Genomic DNA, 21,657 nt, shown 5'->3' with positions numbered 1-21,657 from the left:
TACAGAAATTGTGGTTTCTCCGACCATGTAAGTCATGTTTGCCACTTTCATCTGGCCAACAATGAATGTGAAGTCCACTCAGTAGTCAGGATGTGAGAACTTGATAGTGTTTTAAGCACTATTAAACCGGTGTTATTTATATAATATGAGCCTCTTTAATTATTTGAGCATTATACAGTGAGGTATAATAACTTAGTCGGCATGTTAAGGGCATTGGTCAGAAAGGTTAAGGTTACGATGACGTTAAGTTATAATAACTTATTCATTTGAAGCCACTCCCTGGATGCCACTATCAGATTTACAGAGCAGCTCCTCTTTCATTCCAATTGCTGAATGCTTTTTTTTTTCTCTTTAATACAATGAGCCAAATGTTGTCATGTGAAAGTTTGAGCTAACAGGCTTGTATGCTAATTTCGCATGCTCGAAGAACTCACTAATCAGTAAATAAAACATACGAATTTTATTCTACTAATTCTTCTTGAGAATAAAGTCTTTTATCAGATATACAAGAACCCTTGTGTGCACATCAACTAACCAGTCACTTGCCCTGCTGATCGGGACTTGTTCTTAATGCTGTTCGGCTCTATTTTGGATCAAGCTAGTTCTTTGCAACTTAAGCAAAGTTCTTCACAGACTTCATAACATGCAGCATTTCTAGCATCCTTCTAGATCTCTCCACTTGAGGTAAACCAGGCCTGCATGATAGTGTGTATATGCTCCAGCAACAACCAACACATGAAAGAGCTGATGACTGTGCCCAGCAATGTCGAATTTTCCCGGCATCCATCTTTCTGGAATTCGAGCTGCATACACCAGTGCTCCTAGGCCATACAAAACTCCCATTAAAATCTCGTACCCAGTTGTGTGCACTGCCTCGGGCCGGTGACGGAAAATAATGAGCTTGTGGAGAACAGGCACCACTCCTGATACCCCCATTCCGAAGAAGAGGCTGGCTCTTATAGTTCGGAACTCGGGGTTCTGGAAAACAGGAAAGAGCGAGGCAGCGATGGTCGCAATTCCTAGAATGGTTATGACGCTAAGGTAAAGGTTGCAGAAGAAGGGATGGCACATGAAAGAGTAGTATACAGGAGGATAGAAAGAGGTGGCAATAAGGGCAGCAATGCCTGCATAATCAAGCCGAAGCATGATGTACGCAAGGCGTCGAGAATGGCAGGAAAGGAGGTGGCAGGTACTGCTTGCAAGAAGGCAAAACATGGCACCACCTAAGAAAGCAAAGAATGGCCAGCGCGATATTGGCCTAACCAGCAATGGTGCTATCATGTTAGCCACATCGTCCTTCACGCTCAGCTGCATTACAGAAGAAGAAACAAAAAATATTGAACCAAGGTTTCAGAAAATGGTAGGCAGTAGACAAGGCAGACAAGGTATCACATAATTCTGAAACTTTAGGCAGGTATCCAAGGCGATTCAAATATTAACAAATAAAAGAAATATAGTTAAAGCAACAGATGTAACTGATGCATAAATTCAATAACATGCATCATTGCTTTTCTACTAAAACCATAATAAGCTATTCAAAATTTCAAATCCACAAATCTAGTATCTCAAGATTAACCTACATAACAGAATATGATATTGTACCTATTTTCTCACTTGGCAACTATTGTTTTAAGGAAGGTCATACATTTCTTTTCTTTATCCGATACAACTGAAAGTGTAATGACTTCTTGCTTTCACATGACAAAATTCAGAGAGAAGTATAATTGTCGTAAGTAGTATCAGTATGCTTATCTCAGAAACAACATTTTTTTTTCTCTTTTTTCTCTTTAGGTAATTAATCTGTAAAGATGCAATAGAAAAAGTTATCAGGTATCATGTTATTGATTCACTAAATTTCCTAACAGTAACTGTTGTACTCTAGTAGGAATCAAGTTAAGATAGTGAGAATTTACCAGCATGCATACATTAGTCTGATTAGTGTGGGTTAAACTCTGGGGCAAACAACCTGAGAGAAGCTCCAGAAGATGCCAACCGGATAAAGACGGAAGCATGTCAATAGAAGCCAGGGAGGTCCTCAACTCATCTTTCAATCTATGTAAATCAGATAGGTGAGGCAACGAAGGGAGACAAGCCACAAGTTCTGACTGAATTTTCTGTAGATCAGTTTTTCTCAGCACATCTGGCAAATGCTGTAGTGACTGGAAATCTACGACCTTTGGGACCTTCATTGCAGTGTATACGGTCAGAGCCAGAAAAAGAAAGAATCCAATCAAGTGCCTGATAGAAAGTGCATTAAGTGTTAGTAACAAGAAAAGAAATCAGGTCTTAATTGGGGTATAATCCTCAATCTTTTCTCAAAAAAAGAAAAAAGGAAACGAAGAAATCAGAAATGATCAGAAAAAGTTTGAATTCTAGTAATTGGTACAAGAATTTGTAAACATTTTAGAAGGATAAGGAACAAAATTTTCAAATAACTAAGCTAACAAAAAAGTAAAAAAGAGTAGTGAACAATTTGAAAGATGATATGAACTTTGTCATCAAATGTGAGTCATGAATATTTGTTTAGTTCCCATATCTGATGACTTTTTAATAAGAGAAGAAAGATAAGTAAAGTATGCTGATGTTGACGAAGGATGAACTCAGTCCTGTTGGCTGTTAGTGGCATAACTAATATAAAGGATTCTAGCCACCCCTATAAAGAATCCTCTTCAGCAATACCTTAAGTGAGTCATCTCAATTGATGTAAAGTTCTTGTAGTTAAGTACAAGAAAAAAAAAGAACAAAGAAATGAAGAAACATATACTAGTTTAAAACCGTAAACTATCCTTGGGAACCCTCAGAATTAGCACAAGTCAGTAAGTAATCCTACAGTCAGAAAGATAAAAAAGCAAATTAGGCTCATGTAGATTATAGAAATATATGGAAAAGAATTGGAGCCAGAGACATCCATCCGCTCTTGTTTCAAATCCAACATTAACTTATGCTGCAACAAAGATCCGTAAGCTGATTAAACCACTAGAGTGAAGCTTGAATCAAAAAAAAAAAAAAAAAAAAAAACCACTAGAGTGAAGTCAAACAAGTATTTTAAACATAAGTAACCTAAATCAACTGGAACATTAGTTAAATCCTCTAGGATACATCATCTGATTGGGTTTACAAAGTTGGAGAAAAATAACTGAAAATATTACCACCCGAAATCTGATGCCATATATAAGAACAACCGCATATATTGGTATAATTCAGGACTAAGATTTGAATAATTCCTCAAACAATTCATTGTCTGTGACATAGTCCATAAACATTTCCCTCTTTTCTTCATAAAGTTTTGCCAACTTCCAGGGCATTTCATCTCCTACAATAAATACTTTCTGTATGGCTGCTGGTCAACTGCTTAGATATTGTTGTCCAATTATAGCCTTATAGGTGGAGGAGAAATGTTGTTTCTAAGACTTCTCAATGTCATGAAAGCAACTTGATGTTAAATCAACCCTCTTAAATTTTGTTCCTAATTCCTAGTCAAAGGATAAACCAAGTCAAAAATAAAAATAAAATAAAAAATTACCAAGTCAAAAATAAAAATAAAATAAAAAATTATACGCAAAAGAACTGTTTGCTTACTTATTTGGATATGGTTTGTCTAATAGTGATTCCCCTGTTTGTCTACAAATCCACAGCTTTTTTTACATCTAGTAGTAACTCTAGTAACTATATGAAATTAGGACTAAATGCAAAAAATTGGGATCTTTTTGGTACTGCCAATACATAAAGCCAACAGAAACGGATGCATCTAAATGGTAGAGAGAAGCTCAGATTTAAACGACGATATCGTCTCCCATCCTTAACACAATCATTTCATTTCATAATTCACGAAAATTCTCATATTTTACACACAAATCCCCATCAAAACCAGAACTCTCTAAAGAAATCGACCCATCTCCTAAATTTACCAAAAGACACCAGTAAAACAAACACAGGACCAGGGATCAAACCAAGAACAAGATTCCACCGAAAAGATTCGATCTTTCGCAAATAGAAAGCGGTAAGCTTACGTCCAAACGTTGAGGGTCTCGTTGTGGATGGTGAAGATGCTGAGGAGGATCTGCTTCAATGGCCATTCCGCTCGATAGTGGCGTAAGATGTACTCGTTGTCTTTGAGGTATCCGGGCAAAGAATGGTACTCCACCAACTGGTACTTCACCTTCTTCCATAGCCTCCTCCCCTTCCCTTCAGAGCGAGAATCCTCGAAATCGGCGCCGGGCTCGGTAGCTGCCGAGTTATCGCCTTCCATCGAATCAAGGGAGAGGAGATAGAGAGAGCCAAGAAGCTCCAAGACCCAGAAGGGAAAAGGGGTCGAACTGTAGCTCAAGTCCCAAAATTTGGAAGAGAGAGAGAGAGAGAGAGAGAGAGACGGAGAAAAAAAGAATCAAAAGCAACGTTATGAATCGTGATCTCCGTTTTTGGTTTGTTTCGTTTGCTGTCGCTTCGAACAAACCGGAGCTATATGGACTTCGTCGATGGAAACGGAGAGAGGATCGTCTACAGAATCGGATGCAGGAATTTGGTAACTAACTGTTAGAGTGAGTGAAAGTGGGATGAAAAGATTCCCGGAGTACGAGTTGCAGAGGATCCTCTGAGTGATGATCTGGATACCTAATACGTACCACCAAATGTAGTTAATTTAAAAAGGATTAGTGCTAAGTTCTTATGTTACAACTACACGTGGTCGAGTTAGTCTGGTCGAGATCATAGTAATGCAAACACGAAGATAATATATTTATTAAATAGTTTAAGATTTCTAAACACGAATTTGTTTGTGTTATACACAAGTTTTATTATGTTATAAATAAATTATTCAAATAATAAACATATTATTTGATTCATAATTATGTTATCGTATTATAAATGAGTTCTTGTGCCATAAATAGATTGGTTTCTCAGCCAAGCTAACCGCACTGTCGAGCCATCAATCGAATCGAGCTAAGTTACCAAATGACCAACCACCAAACAATTTCTCCACAATATAATTTAATTTTTTCATAATATTGTTTGGGGTTGAAATTAAACTCATGGAAACATGTTAGGGCGATTCGCTAGAAAGATGGGATGGAAGTCAGTTCAGCCTTCCCCCTTAAGAGTAATTTTAATAATAATATTTGTTGGCCACTGTAGGAGTGCCCTTCGCGGAGAGGCTATTACACTACTATTTAGACTTAAAAAGAACTTTTCTAGGCCGTGGACTCCAAATAGGTCTTTGTAATTTCGTTCTCTAGCTAATATATTCCGATCTACAAAATTTTGATAAAATAATTGAAAATACTTCTATGAATTAATTGACACCCATTGACTTCTCAAATGTCTCACATTAATTACTGCTTATGTTAGTAAATTCATTTGACTTTTCTACTTCAGATATTTAATTATTAAAAATAAATATAAAAGTTTACTTTCTTTACCTACCCAAAGCTTAACTTTTTCAACTTGACTTTCTTCCTTAAAAGAAGAGCATCAAATCAATTCATTGAAATATTTTCTAGTTTCTATTTCTAACTACGAAGTGCATGTTTCTTTAATTTTCTAGAGTAAAGAGCTAAGAGGGAGCCACCTTTGTAGTATTTTATATAATTTTGTGTGAAAAGAAGGACCTATATGCAAGATATCACTACAATTTCAAAATTTAAGCATTTGGCATGGCCCAGACTTGCTTCTATATAGGGTTAGAAAGTAGTGATAGTGTTGTTGAAGTATTATTTATTTATTTATTTATTTATTGTAAATAGCCTCCTTACCAACCGCCAACTTCTCGTATAAAAACAAAACAATTTCTCATTTCTCCATTTTCCAGTGCCTTCGCTGTCGGCGTGTATATAACGTAACTAATGCAGACCGAGTACTCCGCCCACATCCACGTCTTATATTCGTGGAAAGAGAACAAGTCCACTACGTGACTCGTGGGGAGAGTGTCCTTACACCTGTTTTGAGTTTTTTTTTTTTTAAAGTTAAATATATTTTTCATCTATATTTATACTTAAAATTACTTTACCTCATTTATTTCAAAACATCTCGTGCCTGGGACCGAAGTGAGACAGTTAATTTTTCTATTCAAATTAATATTTTAAAAATTAAATAATGGGCTAAATTATCTCTATTTTTAATAAATTTTTATAGACAAAAATATCTTTCCTCTCTTATATAAAATATTTATTTTTAATGCTCACATGTTTTATTCTCTTACTTTCTAGATTATGTGAACTATATAACAAGTTTTATTAAACCTAGGACTTTATTATGAGCGGCAAAAATTGATCAGACTATAACTCGACTCTTAATCGGGTTTAAGTTTAATCTAATCAAGTTCGGGTCATATGGGTCAATCCGCCTAATCCGATTAATAATTGGGTCGTGTTCGAATTTATATCATTGACTCGTTTTGACTCATTTGACCCGCTTAAGTATACGAGTCGAATCGAGTCAACCCAACCCCACTACATAAATATTAAACTTCTAAGTTATAACCCTAACCCTCACACCCTCTCTCTCACCAACTGCCTCCCACCTTCTTCGAAATCTCAAAGCCCATCACCTATGCCCATCCTCCCTCTCGCCTCCATCGCCGCCCATGGTGAGCTCTCGCTACTGCAGCCCTTCTCTCCTCAAATCTCCGACAGGCCTCCCATCTTCTCACCCTCTTTGTAATCCCAAGAACCGATCTCCTCCAATCCTCTCTCTTGTGGCCTCGCCTCCATCGTCGCCATTCTCTCCTCATATCTCCGACGGATCACCATCATTCTTGCACGCCCGCACCTTCACGGTTGTTGTCGGTCAATCGATCTACCTCTCCTATACTCGTCGTCTCTGTCTCCATCTTTGATCTCCGTCCTTAAGGTGTACGTTCCCTCCACGGACGAGTGGTAGTTCGTTGCCGACATTGGGATTAAACTTTAGTTAATATTGATTGTTGTTGTCGTTACAGTTGTAATTATAAGAATAGATTTGTGTTAGGATTTGTGGATTAATAGCTTGTATAACTAAGAGTTTATTATATAACGAATTGTATTTGTGTTAGGATTGAATGCATGGTTAATGGCTTAATGCTTAGAATTATTATTTTTATATTGTATAAATTTTGAGTTGAAAAAAAATTATTGTATAATGTATTATTTATATAGGATAAGTTAGTAAATATTAATTTTTATATAAGATAAAATAATAAATAATTAAATATTGCTGTGTTATTTGGGTCATATTAATATAATCCGTTTATTAAAAAGATTACATGGATTGTGGCCGGAAACTTTGATGCAAACTTTATAAAAAATAGCAAAGGCTCGAAATATTTTCCAATTTCATTAGCATACTTAATATATAGAATAGGCAATAAAGAGAAAATAAATTAATCGAAGTAGTACATGATAACTCTAAATCATAACACTTAGTTCCAATTAAATGGTGGCTGGAAACTTTGCATCAAAGTCAAATATCCTTTCAACCGCCAGCATAGAAATTTATATAATGGTATGATATGGCACTGAATTCTTTGCATAGAAATTTATACCAACTGCATTAGATGGCAAACTAGTAAGATGGTATGGCACTGAACTCTTTGCAAATTCGTATCTTATATTTTTGCAAAAAAAATTCAAACCAAGTTTGCCAATTTCCAACTATGGTTCAAATATAGTGGAAAAAAAAATTAGGATCACCACTGGAGTACAGTAAATGATTACTAGCATATGTTTCTATAATTAAGACCTATTGTAACTCATTTATTAAGAGAGTTAATTTAGTTGCCAAATCTATATATCAGGGAAGACTTTATCTGACATATGATTAGCCTATTAGCTCATAAACTATATATATAAAAGTAAAAAGTAAAAATAAAAATAGAAAAGAAAGAAAAAACTATAAAATATTATGTGTTCAAATCCTCCCATAAGTATTAGATATAAAATGTAATAGATTTTTCACTGAAATACTATATATGCATGATTTGAGTCCAATTCTTAAATGGTCAGATCTTAGTCCAATTTATATAGGTGAGAGAGTCTGTTTCTTGCATATATGGTAGGAAAAAAAAGGAAGAAGGAAGAGCGAAGTAACTTCAGACTACTAGTTAGATCAATTCAAACTAAATGATATAGTCTATAGGTGCATTAAATTGCAGATCTAAGGAAAAACAAGAAAAAGAAAGAAAGAAAGAAAAGGTTCCAAAATCTTCTAAAAGGTCCAAAACCTTAACTTAGCTCTACAATATTCAAGTTTTCTATCTTCAACTCCAAAATGGCTGAGAAATTTCCTTTCAAAAAAGACAGACAGTAAATAATTACACAAATAACATATGTGAGCATCATTGTGAAATAATCCTTAAGAGAGAACAGAACTGGCTCTAATTTCTACTTTGTAAGTATCTACCAATGATCTTAAATATGCTTCAAGAATCATGTCCAGCACTAACATAAGCATAAAACCCTCTCATATCTGTATTCTTTTTTGCATAGATTAGGCGCAATAGAAGTTTCTATCTTCTCATGCCATACCTTGTATTTTATATTAAAACTTTTAGTTGTGTGTTATAATTGTAGAATCTCTGTTTTTTTTTTTCCAAATGGAAAAAAAAAGTTATCTTGAAATTTCCTCAAAATTAGGTAGGACTTGTTGGTCTGGAATCTCTAACATCAATTATGAATGAATGACCTTAGAGTTTAATTATTTTCATATTCCTTAAAGCAAGATTTGACTTAGTCCACCACCATTTAGCAGAGGGGAAACCTTCAATTTTGATGAGCCTCCCTGTCCCACTCTGTTTTCATAGTAGGAAACTAATGGCCAACACCCATAGAACTCCTCAAGAAACAAATGTTCTTTCAGTTAAGAGAAGAGGTCAATGATCCCTTCCTTTTCTCACCACTAAGATCCAGCTCATTTACTTTTCTCTTCCAAGGCCTATCTCCCAGAAGAAACCCAAATGGCTTCCAAATCCTTCACCTTTCTCTCCCTCCTCTGCTTCCTTTCCTTTCCTTCTCTACTTGAATCCCAGCAGCCATACGAAGGCCTAGACATCACAGACTGCACCAATGAACACAACTCCACCTCTCTCTTGGGCTACTTCTGCAATGGCCAATCCAAGTCCTGCAATACTTTTCTCACCTTTCATTCCCAACCTCCATTCAATACGGTGACAACCATCTCTGCTCTCCTGGGCTCTGACCCATCTCGCCTCTCCCAGGCCAATTTAGTCTCCATGGATGCAACCTTCTCCACCAACACCAAGGTGCTTGTCCCTGTCTCTTGCTCATGCTCGGGTGAGTACTACCAATCCAACACCTCTTATCTGGTGCAAAGTGGCGATATTGCTCTCGTCATTGCAAACAACACCTTTCAAGGTCTCTCCAGTTGCCAAGCTTTGCAGAAGCAAAATCTTCAGAATTCTTCTTCTTTCTTCCTCTCTGGGAATTACATCAATGTTCCTCTTAGATGTGCTTGCCCTAGCAGAAGCCAGAGAAGCAATGGTGTCAACTACCTGGTGAGCTACTCGGTGGATTCAGGAGATACTGTATTCAGAATAAGCCAGATGTTTGGGGTGCTGATGCAGAGCATCCATGAATCTAATGAATTAGACAGTTCAAATGACATCTATCCCTTTACTACCCTCCTCATTCCTCTCAAGAATCAACCAAAGGTGTCTCAGGTCACATCTCCTTCGCAGCCGCCGCCTCCTTTTCCCTCTTCTCCTCCACCTGGAAAGAGTTCAACACACAAGGTGGTATACATTGTGATTGGAGTTGCAGTGGCTGCTTTAGTCCTAATTGCCTCTGTAGTGGCTTTTGCCTTTCTGAGAACTAGAAAGGAAGCTGCTACTCATGCAATTATTCAGGCAAGTGACTCCAAAACATATGGGAATTCAGGTCTTACCAGTGATTCCTTGTTGTCAGGAGACATTGCTGGCATTGGGCTCTCTGTGAATGTGTACAAATACGAAGAACTAGCACTAGCTACTGGAAATTTCAGCGACGAGCGGCGGATCGAGGGCTCGGTCTACCATGCCATTTTGAATGGTGTTCCTTCTGCTGTCAAAGTGATCAACAGAGATGTGTCTGCGGAAATCGACATACTGAAACGGATCAACCATTTCAACTTGATTCGGCTTCTTGGTCTGTGCTTTGATCAAGGACACTGGTATCTCATCTCCGAATTCGCAGAGCGTGGGCCTTTGAGCAATTGGATATTCCGCAGAAGTGACTCTATGGTTTTGAATTGGACGCAAAGAATGCAGATAGCTCTGGATGTTGCTGACGGACTTGACTATCTCCACAGCTACACTGAGCCTGCTTATGTGCACATGGATATTAGAAGCAGCAACATCCTTCTAGATGAAAATTTCAGGGCTAAGATCTCAAACTTTGGCCATGCAAGATTGGCAGGAGGGAAAGAAGGCGAATTCGCGTTAACTAGGCATATCGTCGGGATGAGAGGCTATACAGCTCCGGAGTATTTAGAACACGGATTGGTTTCTGTAAAGCTTGATGTCTATGCTTTTGGTGTTGTGCTACTCGAGATTGTTACAGGAAGAGAGGCCTCTGCAGTACTAGTAGGGAATGGTATTGGTTTTGATGCCTTGAGTGCTTTTGTTAGAGGAGAGGTTGTGAAGGAGAAGCTTGTGGGATTCATGGATCCATTACTGGAAGGGAGTTATCACATGGATTCAGCTCTGATGATGGTTAGATTGATAGAGAGATGCTTGAGAAAGGATGCTGGGAGTAGGCCAAACATGGGAGAAGTAGCTCAAACTCTGTCGAAAATTTCTGCCGTGCCTCTTAGTGGGCAGAGTCCATCAGAGTCTTAAAGCTTCAGCATTGACAAGGAATCTGCTCGTGTAGGGGAGCTTGTGGTGTTTCTTTCTTTCTTTCTCTCTTCATATTAATACCAAAAATAAGACCTCAAATTTAAGACATACTGTGTGAGAGTTTTCTTTCTCTAATCCAAACAAATTTTCACAAATCTAGGAAATCAATTTGGATGAAATACGTTGTCAACTATTTCAAATCTATCTAGATTTCTCAAAACTGCACGCACCACTTCCATGAACAAGTGTTTAGTCGTAAATATGAATAATTCAAATGGACCGATGACAAAATTGATCATACTAATACTAATGTATGTTTCATAGGATAAAGAAACATATCAATCGTCCAATTTTATTTCACATGGACAGTGCCTATTCAACATTTCCAACATAATCATAACATAACAAATCTTAAATAGGTAATAGGAACAGTCACCCTAGAAATCTGGTAACATAATGCTGCGAATCTCTAGAATAAAATTTGGAGAAATATAAAATTTTAAATAATAATAAATCTTAAAAAAGATTGACACAACGGAAACAATACTTAGCCTTCAAAGTCCTTATTAATTGGCTTCTTAAATTTCTAAAAAATAATAAGTCCTCATAAACTAAACACTTAGTAAGTAAGTCACTCTACTAAGATTAAGAATATGTTTAATGATAAATATTAACATATAATATATATATAGTAGCAAAAAATGGATCATAACGATCCATATAAGTCGTCTAAGAAAACAAATAATTTTCTTATCTCTTATACTGAATTTTAAAATTTAATATATGCTAAACTAAATCATAAATTATTTATAATATCTCATATTGAATAAATCAATATAACAAGAATTGATCTTTGTTAAAAGTTAACTATTATAGAAATCGAACTATAAAATCATTAATAATATCTCAAGTTGAATAAATCAATAGAAAAGAAATTGATCTTTGCTAAAAGTGTACTATTGTAGAAATTTGTAAAAAGTGATAAAATGTCATATTGTTTCTTTAAAGGGTGCTCTAACCCGTGGCCACGTCGCACTACTTGTCTTCATTAGGATGGCGCATGAGACTTTTTTAGATAGCCGATCCGTCTAGGATCACAATAGGTACTCTATAGTGCGCTATCAACTTTTTTTTTTTAGCAGTTGAGTAAGACTAAAGTCACCACGACAAAAATCTAGAATTTTTTTTCCTAATCCTACTAGAGCCACTTGGTAGTGCATCACAATGTTACATTCTAAAAATCTTTTTCCTAGATTTATCTTTTTGAAAACAAATTGGGTTTCATATCTCATTTTTATAAGTATTCAATTATACTGATTAATTCTGAATCTCATATATTATTCCTCTATCATCGAAATTCTCAATTCTTCTAAATACAATTTATACATTAATTATCCACAAATCCAAATACTAATATTTTCTCTAATATATATATATATATTAATCATTTTTTGTATCAAAAATCCACTTTTGATTTGGCGAGCTAGGATATTTTTCAGTTTTTCGTGCACTCGAGGCTTTTCTCCTTTTTTTCCCAACTTTGCCCTTTTAATCATATAGTGCATCATTAAATATTGATAAGACATTATAAGCGAGAGAAATGGCCCCGTATTCATCATCAGCTTTTTTTTTGTACTTAAACTACAAACTTTCAATTTAGCACAAGTTTAGAAAAATATTTAAAAGATAATCATTTGATATTTAAATATTATGAAATTAATTAGATAAAATTGGTGACATCATGATCTATAATTCTTGTATTCAAAGTTTTTTCAAATTATGAATCTATCTATGGCGAAATAAATAATTCAGAGTTTAAATATGAAATTATAAATTACAATAGGAATTTCATACTTAAATGCAAAATTTCGTACTTAAACATAGAATTTTAATTCTACAAAATTTCAAAAAAATATTCAAAAGATAATTATCTGATATCTAAAAATTATGAAACTAATTGGATAAAATTATTATCTTCTTTTTGTATTAAACTACAAACTTTCAATTTAGCACAGCTTTAGAAAAATATTTAAAAGATAATTATTTGACGTTTAAATATTATAAAATTAATTCGATAAAATTGGTGACATTATGATCTATAATTCTTGTATTCAATTTTTTCAAATTATGAATCTATCTATGGCGAAACAAATAATTCATAGTTTAAATATGAAATTATAAATTACAATAAGAATTTCATATTTAAATGCAAAATTTTGTACTTAAACATAGAATTTTAATTATGCACAATTTCAAAAAAATATTCAAAAGATAATTATTTGATATCTAAAAATTATGAAACTAATTGGATAAAACCATTGACATTATGATTTACAATTTTTGTATTTAGAGTTTCTTTATGTTATAAATCTATCTATGGTGAAACGAATAATTTCTAGTTTAAATATGAAATTATAGATTACCGTCAGAATTTCGTACTTAAACGCAAAATTTCGTACTTAAAAATAGAATTTCAATTCTGCATAGTTCCAAAAAAATATTTAAAAGATTATCTGGCTTCCAAAAATTATGAAACTAATTAGATAAAATTAGTGACATCATGATCTACAACTTTCATATTCAAAGTTTTCTTTTTTAGATTATGAATCTATTTGTGTAGGAATAAATAATTCTTAGTTTAGTTACGAAATTCTATGTTGCAATTTACATAAAAACAAATAATAATTATGTAGAGTCATGTTTTTTATTATTTAACTAATCTTAATTTATTTTACCATTATAACAAAATAATCTCTTAATTTATTAATTAAAGAGCGATTATAGAAACTTGTATATAAAAAAAAGAATGAATGATTAAGGAATAAAAAAAGAAGAAGCAATGATAGAAAAGAAGTAGAATAGAAGAATAAAATATATTAATAGCTTTCGCAATAATAATAACTTTTATTAATTTTTAACAACTTCCGTTGTTCTTACTATACATTGTAGAATTTACATTTTTTATAATTATAATTTATATAAAAATAAATAATAATCATGTAGGGTCATATTTTTGACTATTTAACTAATCATAATTATATTTTATCTTTCTATGAGTTAAATAACAAAAACTATGACTCTATAATGGTAAAATATATAAATTCTGTAGTGTATAGAAAAAATAACGAAAGGTGTTATTATATATTTAAAATTTATTAATATTTTTTTTCTCTTCTTAGTATTTTTTGTTGTTGCTTCTTGTTGTTAAAAATCAACAAAATATGTATAGAAAAAAAAAATAAAACTTGTTAAAAGATAATGAAATATAAATTTTTACCACTATCTCTAATTAATCTCTTATTTTATTAACTAAAGAATGATTAGAGAGACTTGTGTAGAAAAAAAGAATAATTAAGGCATAGAAGAAGAAAAAGAAAAAAGAAGAAGAAAAAGCAAATTATTAACTTTTGTAAGTATAATAACAACTTTATTAATTTTTAATAATTTTTATTGTCTTTTCTATATATTGCAGAATTTACATACTTCACTGTTATAATGAGTCATGCTTTTGGTTAATTAACTAATTATAATTATCTTACAATTATTTCCAATTAATCTCTTATTATATTAATAAAAGAATGATTATATAAATTTGTATAGAAAAAAAAGAATGATTAAGGGATAGAAGAAAAAGAAACAATAACAGAAAAAAGAAAGATAGTAAAAAAAAAAAATTAACAATTTTTGCAAATATAATAACAAATTTTATTAATTTTTAATAACTTTCGTTGTTTTTTTCTATACATTATAGAATTTATATATTTTACAATTACAATTTACATAAAAATAAATAATAATTTACAATTACAATTTACATAAAATTTAATTTGATTTAATCAAAGTTCTAAAATATAAAAGATAAAATGAAATTTCTGGTTATCTAAATATTTATCTTTTCGAATTGTTACATGGACACATGTAAGAATAGATGAAAGAATCTGTGTAGAACAAGTGAAGAGATCACTTCTATTAATTGAAGAATCGACTTGGATGCTAGATTATCCTTAAAGTAGGAACATGAGCAATCTTGTGCCAGTCCTCGCCTTGCTCCCTCTCGCATCGACTCACTAGAAGAGGACAATTCTCGATTATCAATTTCGTGAGTGAAGGAGCGCGTTGCAGACCTTCAGGCAATGCCACGAGATTGTTGCAATTTTGAATGTTCAAATAGCGGAGGGAGGTGAGGCATCCCAACCATTTGGGCAGCGTCGTCAATCTATTGCATCTTCCTATCCACAGACACTGGAGTGTAAGGAAGCAGAGGGGAGGCGTCTCTTCCTCACTTTCCAGATCCATTCCCAGTGATATGAAGCTCGGAAGGCTCCAAAGTTCCATTCTATGGAGGGAGGGGAAGCAATGCTCGATGATGCTCGACGGGAGGCTGGCTAGCTCTGGAATGTCAGTAATTGTCAACACTTCAAGAGCGGTAAGGAAAGGTAGTCCATCCCAACCATTGGATTCCGACGATGCTAGCTGGCATTCTGTTATCTCTAAGGTTTTCAGCTTTGACGAATCTTGCAGGCTCGTCGCCGACAACACCTGAACATTGCTTTTCAAAATTTGCAACGACTCTATCGCCGGCGGAAGACATGGCTGAACCTTCAACAAGGGGCATAAGTAGATGTATAATCTACTAAGGCGAGGGAACATCACCATCTCTGATGGTCTTTCTGCATCCACCGTGCACCAATTTTCCAATAGAGGCATGCCCCATAACTCAAGGTACACCAGAGAAGGAAATGAGCCTCCGTCCCCGTAAAAACCACGTCCAATTTTTGTCACCATAGACATTTCACTTACAGAAAGAGATTTGAGATGCGGTAGGTTGCCTAGTGGTGGAAGCCATTCACACCTCAGACCCTTCAGTGTCACTTCTACTAGACTCTGAATTCTTGTCATCCAACTCGGGAACCTATTACCATCATAGTTATAGATCTTCAATACCTCTAGAAAAGGAGGAGGTTGCAGGCTTTCGAGAATATCGTTCTTCACATCTTCTGTCTTTCCTCTTTGATTGTCCCAGTCCCATTGTAGTGTTAATGACTGCAGCCTCGTCTTCTCACTCAAATTTGCTAAATTTGCTTCCTTTGCATCTTTCACTTTATGTAGGCATCGGATTTCTAGTTCACCTCTCAACAGATTTAGTTGCTGCAACTCAATAATGCTGCATCCAGGCTCACTGCCAGCCACGAATAATGGAAGCGTCTCAAGTTTCACTAGTCCGCCCATCTCGGGCGGCGTCCGGTCGAGCGCACTACAACTTGAGATATCTAAAATTTTGAGGTTGATCATCTTCTTGATGTCTCGAGGTAGCTTTTGGAGATTCCAGCAGCAGGCGAGTTTCAATATCTGCAAACTGTGAAGTCTAGTTATAGATTCAGGCAGTGTTTTTATTCTGCTGCTTGACAAGTCAAGGTGCCTCAAATGTTTTAGTCTTGCAATTGAGCTAGGTAACTCTTTTATCCCCTCTTGATGAGCTAGATGTAGCACACGCAAGTACAAAAGCCCTGATAGTATATCTAAGTTTATGTTGCATTCTATTGTCTCATGCACTGAGACGAAGGAGCGTAATTTCTTTGCTTTAGCAATGGCATCCATTTTAATCATTGTTTCAGAAGGAACACTGAGATCTACTGAGAGATAGCGACATTTGTCTATCTCCTCCACTGTTCTCCCTCGAGCAGTGAATTCAGGCCCCGCAATATAGCAAGCAAGGTCATGGATTAAATCATGCATTTTGCACCATCTTACATCGCCAAGCTCGTCTTTATCTTCCTCCTGAAAGAATGAATGTTGGAGCAGAGAATTAAAATAGCTCCTGCCAGTGACCTCTGGATGCACTCCTCTACTTGATGAAGAAATAAAGTCTTCGCTGATCCATAACTGAATTAGTGCCTCCACATCAAACACGTAATCCTTTGGGAACAATGAGCAATATATGAAACATTGCTTCAAATGAGATGGGAGGTGCTCATAACTCAATCTAAGAGCCGGCAGAATTTTAACTTGATTATACTGAGCATTCCGAGATAATTCCCAAATTTCACTGTCTCTAACACCAACCCACTCATCTTCTCGTCGTCTTGAGCTCATCAAACTTCCCAGAGCCTTTGCTGCCAATGGTACCCCTCCACACTTGTTGACAATCTCTTTTCCTATGTCTGCCAACCTTGGATTCTCCATTTCTGTCCCAATTTGGAATGCCCTGTGGCTGAACAACTTCCAACAATATTCAAACTCTAAAACATCCAATCGATGTGAATTAGTGGTATGCATTATCCTTGCAACTTCGTCGCTGCGTGTAGTCACTATTACTTTACTTCCCAATCCAGCATAACCGATCAAGGATTTAAGGTCTTCCCACTTGAAAACATCCTCATTCCAAACATCATCCAACACAAGCAAAATTTTCCTTCCGCCAATTAGATTGGAGAGTCTACTTCGCATGGGCTCGATGGCAGAAAGATGGCATTTTTCTCCTACGACACATTCGATGATTTTTCCTGCAATTTCCTTTACGAAAAATTCTTCGGAGATACAAACTCAGATTGGAGGTGGGCTACTTGGAGGTCGAAAGGCCTCCTTAATCCTCTCATCCTTTAAGACCATTTGAACAAGTGATGTTTTTCCGACTTCTCCTAATCCAACTATTGGAAGGATGGATAACATCTTATCATTGCCGGTCTCGACCAAAAAGCTTATAATCTTCTCCTTGTCCTCACCTCTTCCATATAACTCATCGACCTGATTATCATTGGCCAAGAAAGTCTCCCTCTCCGAGTAGGAGAGTGATCCAGTGTTCACAGAAACCTCATTGATCACTGGAAATTGAAATCTATTCTTGTTTTCATCTATCTCCTTTATCCTCTCATTAATTTTCTTAATCTGTTTGCCGATTTTATAACGGAATGCAAGTTGGTTGTCCGCCGAGAAGAAGTCGCGTACCTTTCCTGCGATGGGATGATGATGGCCGCTGCGCCGCAGTGACTCAACTTGGAAGTCATCCAGCACATCATCCGCATCGTAAGCGAGATCCTTCAGTTCTTGCAGCCATTTCCCCACGCTTGGATCGGTTATGGACTTCTTCTCAGCAGCGTGGAGCACGTTGTTGATGTTTTCAAGTGTCCCCTTCAGCTTGTTAAGATCTCCATCAAGACCCCACAGTAATCCGAGCTGCTTCCAGATTTCAGAGCTCAATTTCTCGATCACAGGCTTCAAAATGGCAGAGGCAAGAGCAACTTCAGCCATGATCACTCTTCTCTCTCTCTCTCTCTTGGCGGGTGCAATGGCCTCTCTCTCTTCCTCCTGTATTGTTTTACTAATCTTCAATAGAAATGACTTGTTCAACTAACTTGATATGCCGTTGACATCTAGCAGCATATTTCTCAGCATCTTAGCTGTCCAAAATTGTTCGTGGAAAGCCACTAGCAGATAACATGGCCTTTATATATATTCATTTATAAGCTGGCATTGTAACTTTCTCGTAGTGGAAATTTTTAATACGAGGAATTGCCCAAGGACTTGACCAGCTATGCCAATGAGAAGAGATCAGTTTGCCAGTTATTGATACTATCAATATGAAGGTAAATAAGGGAGAACCAAGATCTTAGTATTCTCTTATTCAAATATGCGGTGAAGATGGCAGAAATACTATAACCTATAAAGGACAATGTGAAAATTTCTTGTTCATCTATTATTTCAAAACTATAATTTTATTATTTATTTTGAATGGTTGCATTTTTTTCCCTTTCTTATACTAAAACTATTAAGCTTTATTTGGATCAGAATTACTCATATAATAGCCTGTTCTAAGTAAGAGAAAAGAAAAAAAAGAAACATTAAGAAGTTGGAAACTCACTCTTTTACAATAATATCTTCTGCAAGCTTCTCACTAGAAAAAAAATGAAAGACTTCTGCAATAGCCTCTTTCTTCCTCCTTGTATCGCTTTACAACTGCATAATGAAATGTTCAACTAAGATGGGCTGCTCAATTGGCTCTTAAAACTACATATCATAAGCTAACTTGTTTATTTTTAAAATCCTCCAACTTCTTTCCAAGAGCCTTCATTAGCCATTCTTTTTTATTTCATCAATATCAACTTTGACTATAAGAAATCATTAATTATGTATAAATATATGAAAATAGATACTTGAAGATGAAACCATTATATATAAGAGATACTATCTATCTCTCACATTCTCTCTTTTTTATCTAATAACATTAAACCCTATTCTTTAAATATTAATGGAGCATCATAACTATTTCTTATGATTGTACTAAAAAAATAAGTAAACTTTGATCCACTTATTTTATTTAATTAATTATATTCATTAAATTGTACATTCATCAACTGATCCCATTATTCTCTTAGAGATAAGATATTTAGCATCCGGATTAGACCTCTGTCATGCTTAGTACTCTTGTTGACATCATTTTCTAGAAAGTAATAAATATATTAATTTAATCATTTTTTAATTTAATGATAAGAGTTTCATAAAAAGAATGGTAAATAAAGTAACTCCATTGGCTATAGATTACGGATCATGAGATAATTGCTCGTCATTATAATTATTTAGTCCATATCAAGAGGTATTATTATGAGCTTGAGAGCTTCACTGATCAAAGTGAAACGGATACGATAATTAGTTAGAAAATAAAGCTTCATAAATGAATGTTGGGTCATCAGAATGTTTTTCCATTGGGACTCTAGCAGGATCTACACCAGTGGTTATGCAGTCTTTACTATTAGTACACATCACAACAGATATACTATAAGGTTTCTATAACATCAAAAGAAATCCTCGACAATGGTCAAGGAAATATTTGAGATCAGAAAAATAAACATTTTTCTGATCTCAAATAAACATTTTCAAGAGTTCTATCAGCAAAAATTAGAAGTTGAGCATTTTTTGGTCCACTGGATGCAGTGCAATCATTTAATGCTCAAAATAGCTGACTTTTGTCTACAAATTGTTACGACCCCATCACTACCGAGTTTACTAAGCCAGATGGTTAGCAAGAGAACTGATGTACAACTATTCGATACAAGACTTACAAGGTGCATGATAAAATATTCGTGAAGAACACAAATGTGATGAATTAGCATAAGCCACTAATGAACATTAAAGCCTGGGGAGAGTTCATAAGAAATTTGCTCACTGTTCCTGCCCCGAAATATTTAGGGATAACCAAAAAAAAAATGCCAACATGAAAATCATATGACAACTTATTGAAGTAGTGGATTGAAGGATTTTGGTGTTAGAAGAGGTTTTACCTGGTGGCCATGGCAGGGATGCGGTACGATCGGTAGATAGGCTATGATCGACGAGGATACTCTAAGATTGACAATGTGGTATGATCGGTGCTGGATGCTGTACGACTGGTGAATAGGTTGCGACACGACTGGCAATGAGATGCGATTGACGATTGATTGGGAAATTCTTGATTTGAGATATATATAGGTTGCTGCTGAATTGGAGAAGAGGAATTGGGGAAACCGATTATGATCTTGATCGACTGATCCTTAAATTAATTGAACGACTAGGATTAGTTTAAAAATTAGATTTGAAAATTGTGGATCCTTCAATCCGACGATGCTATATTCTATGATTTCTCTTAGCATTTTAAATAGACGCCACTATATTACCAGCGTTTTTCATAAACACCACTATACTCCTTAATTTATGTGGCATTAATTTATGAGTGTTGAGATAATCTTCGATTTTGAATTGATAAGAGAGGGAGAGATATTTCTTTAGAGAGGATATTTCCTTCTCCTCCCTCATTTTCTTCCTCCTCACCTTCTTCCCTTCTCTTCTTCTCCTCTCTTTCCCTTCCTCTTTATTGTAGTCAATGCTCTCCTTCTCTTTGCCTCCGTCCTCTACGGCACCATCGTAGCCACTTTTTCCCTCCACTCTACCTTTGCGTACTCTATGCCACCACTGCTCCCCTCCTCTCCACTACCATCAACGTACCCTAGGTGTCGTTGTTGGATCCATAGTGGTCTAGGCTCGTCAAATCCGGTAGAACACTTTTTTAATATTTCTTTTCTAGTTTGAATTTTGCTTCTTGGCTAGCTAGAATCCATGGTGATTATGAGGAAATAACCTGTTGATCTTTTATATCGATATAGCAGCTTGAGCAGAGTTTTTACTTTATTTTTGTGTGATTATTTTTTCTTATTGTGTTGTTACTTTTCGCCAAGTAATTAGGGCTAATTAGGGCTTGTTTAACCTATCTTCCATTTTTTTTTTATATTAGGGTTGTAATAGTCTGATCTGAATGGATGATATAATAATAATTAATCAATAAAATGAGAAAAAAATGAAATCTAAGACAAGGAATTGACACATTAAGTTTTGCCCAATTAATTTAACTCAAACACCTAAAATAAATTATCAAAAAAATGTTGAATGGCATGTAGCTTTCTAACCAACGGTGGAGAAAAAGAGGGCAGTGGATGGGTACTGTGGTGCCTTAGAAGAAGTAAAAAAAGACATTTGAGTCAAAAGAAGGTTTTAACTAAGACATATATCCACCCACCATCTGAGTAAACAATACTAATGTTAACATAACCCGGGGGCGTATTATATAAATATGTAGTAAGAAGCAGGGTGCAATTTCTAAATAGTAAAATATAAGGTGTAAATTTTAAATAAATAAATAGAAGTGTTAGGCTGTTAGCTCATCCTCTATTCTAAAACTTATATTTAAAACCATAATTTTATATTCTAACAAGTAGGGTGTTAAATGCAAACTTCTCTCTTTTTATTATGTAGATTCCTACCACTTTCAGCATGATGGAACATCTATGATGTCATGAATCACCAACTCATCATTCACCAAAGTTCTGCTT

At 35.1% G+C, this 21,657-nt stretch overlaps 2 protein-coding genes and 1 pseudogene across 3 annotated transcripts; 1 reads left to right on the top strand and 2 right to left on the bottom strand.

Annotated features, from left to right (window-relative positions):
* Positions 1–441: 441 nt before the first annotated feature.
* LOC140787037 (heptahelical transmembrane protein ADIPOR3-like) lies at positions 442–4,434 on the bottom strand. 2 transcript variants are annotated; one of them, XM_073135780.1, is made up of 3 exons: positions 4,011–4,434; positions 1,914–2,238; positions 442–1,308 (listed from the first exon to the last, which is right to left on the bottom strand). In XM_073135780.1, exons 1-3 carry the CDS (start codon positions 4,247–4,249, stop codon positions 655–657), a joined length of 1,218 nt encoding a protein of 405 aa, XP_072991881.1. In that variant the 5' UTR covers positions 4,250–4,434; the 3' UTR covers positions 442–654. The 2 variants fall into 2 exon arrangements, with proteins under 2 accessions (XP_072991881.1, XP_072991882.1); XM_073135781.1 differs by having other exon boundaries at positions 1,926–2,238.
* A 4,412-nt stretch (positions 4,435–8,846) lies between these two features.
* On the top strand, positions 8,847–10,937 carry LOC140787031 (lysM domain receptor-like kinase 4). The gene has a single exon (XM_073135774.1). The coding sequence runs from the start codon at positions 8,924–8,926 to the stop codon at positions 10,799–10,801; it is 1,878 nt and encodes a 625-aa protein (XP_072991875.1). The 5' UTR covers positions 8,847–8,923; the 3' UTR covers positions 10,802–10,937.
* Positions 10,938–14,770: 3,833 nt separating this feature from the next.
* Positions 14,771–18,049, bottom strand: LOC140785985 (putative disease resistance protein RGA1; annotated as a pseudogene).
* Between the last annotated feature and the right edge of the window lie 3,608 nt (positions 18,050–21,657).

The sequence above is a fragment of the Typha latifolia genome, chromosome 4 (genome assembly GCF_019914945.1).
Source record: "Typha latifolia isolate L0001 chromosome 4, TyphaL0001v2, whole genome shotgun sequence".
Taxonomy (NCBI): Eukaryota; Viridiplantae; Streptophyta; class Magnoliopsida; order Poales; family Typhaceae; genus Typha; species Typha latifolia.
Note: the sequence above shows the minus strand (reverse complement) of the source record. Positions and strands in the feature narration are given on the sequence as shown.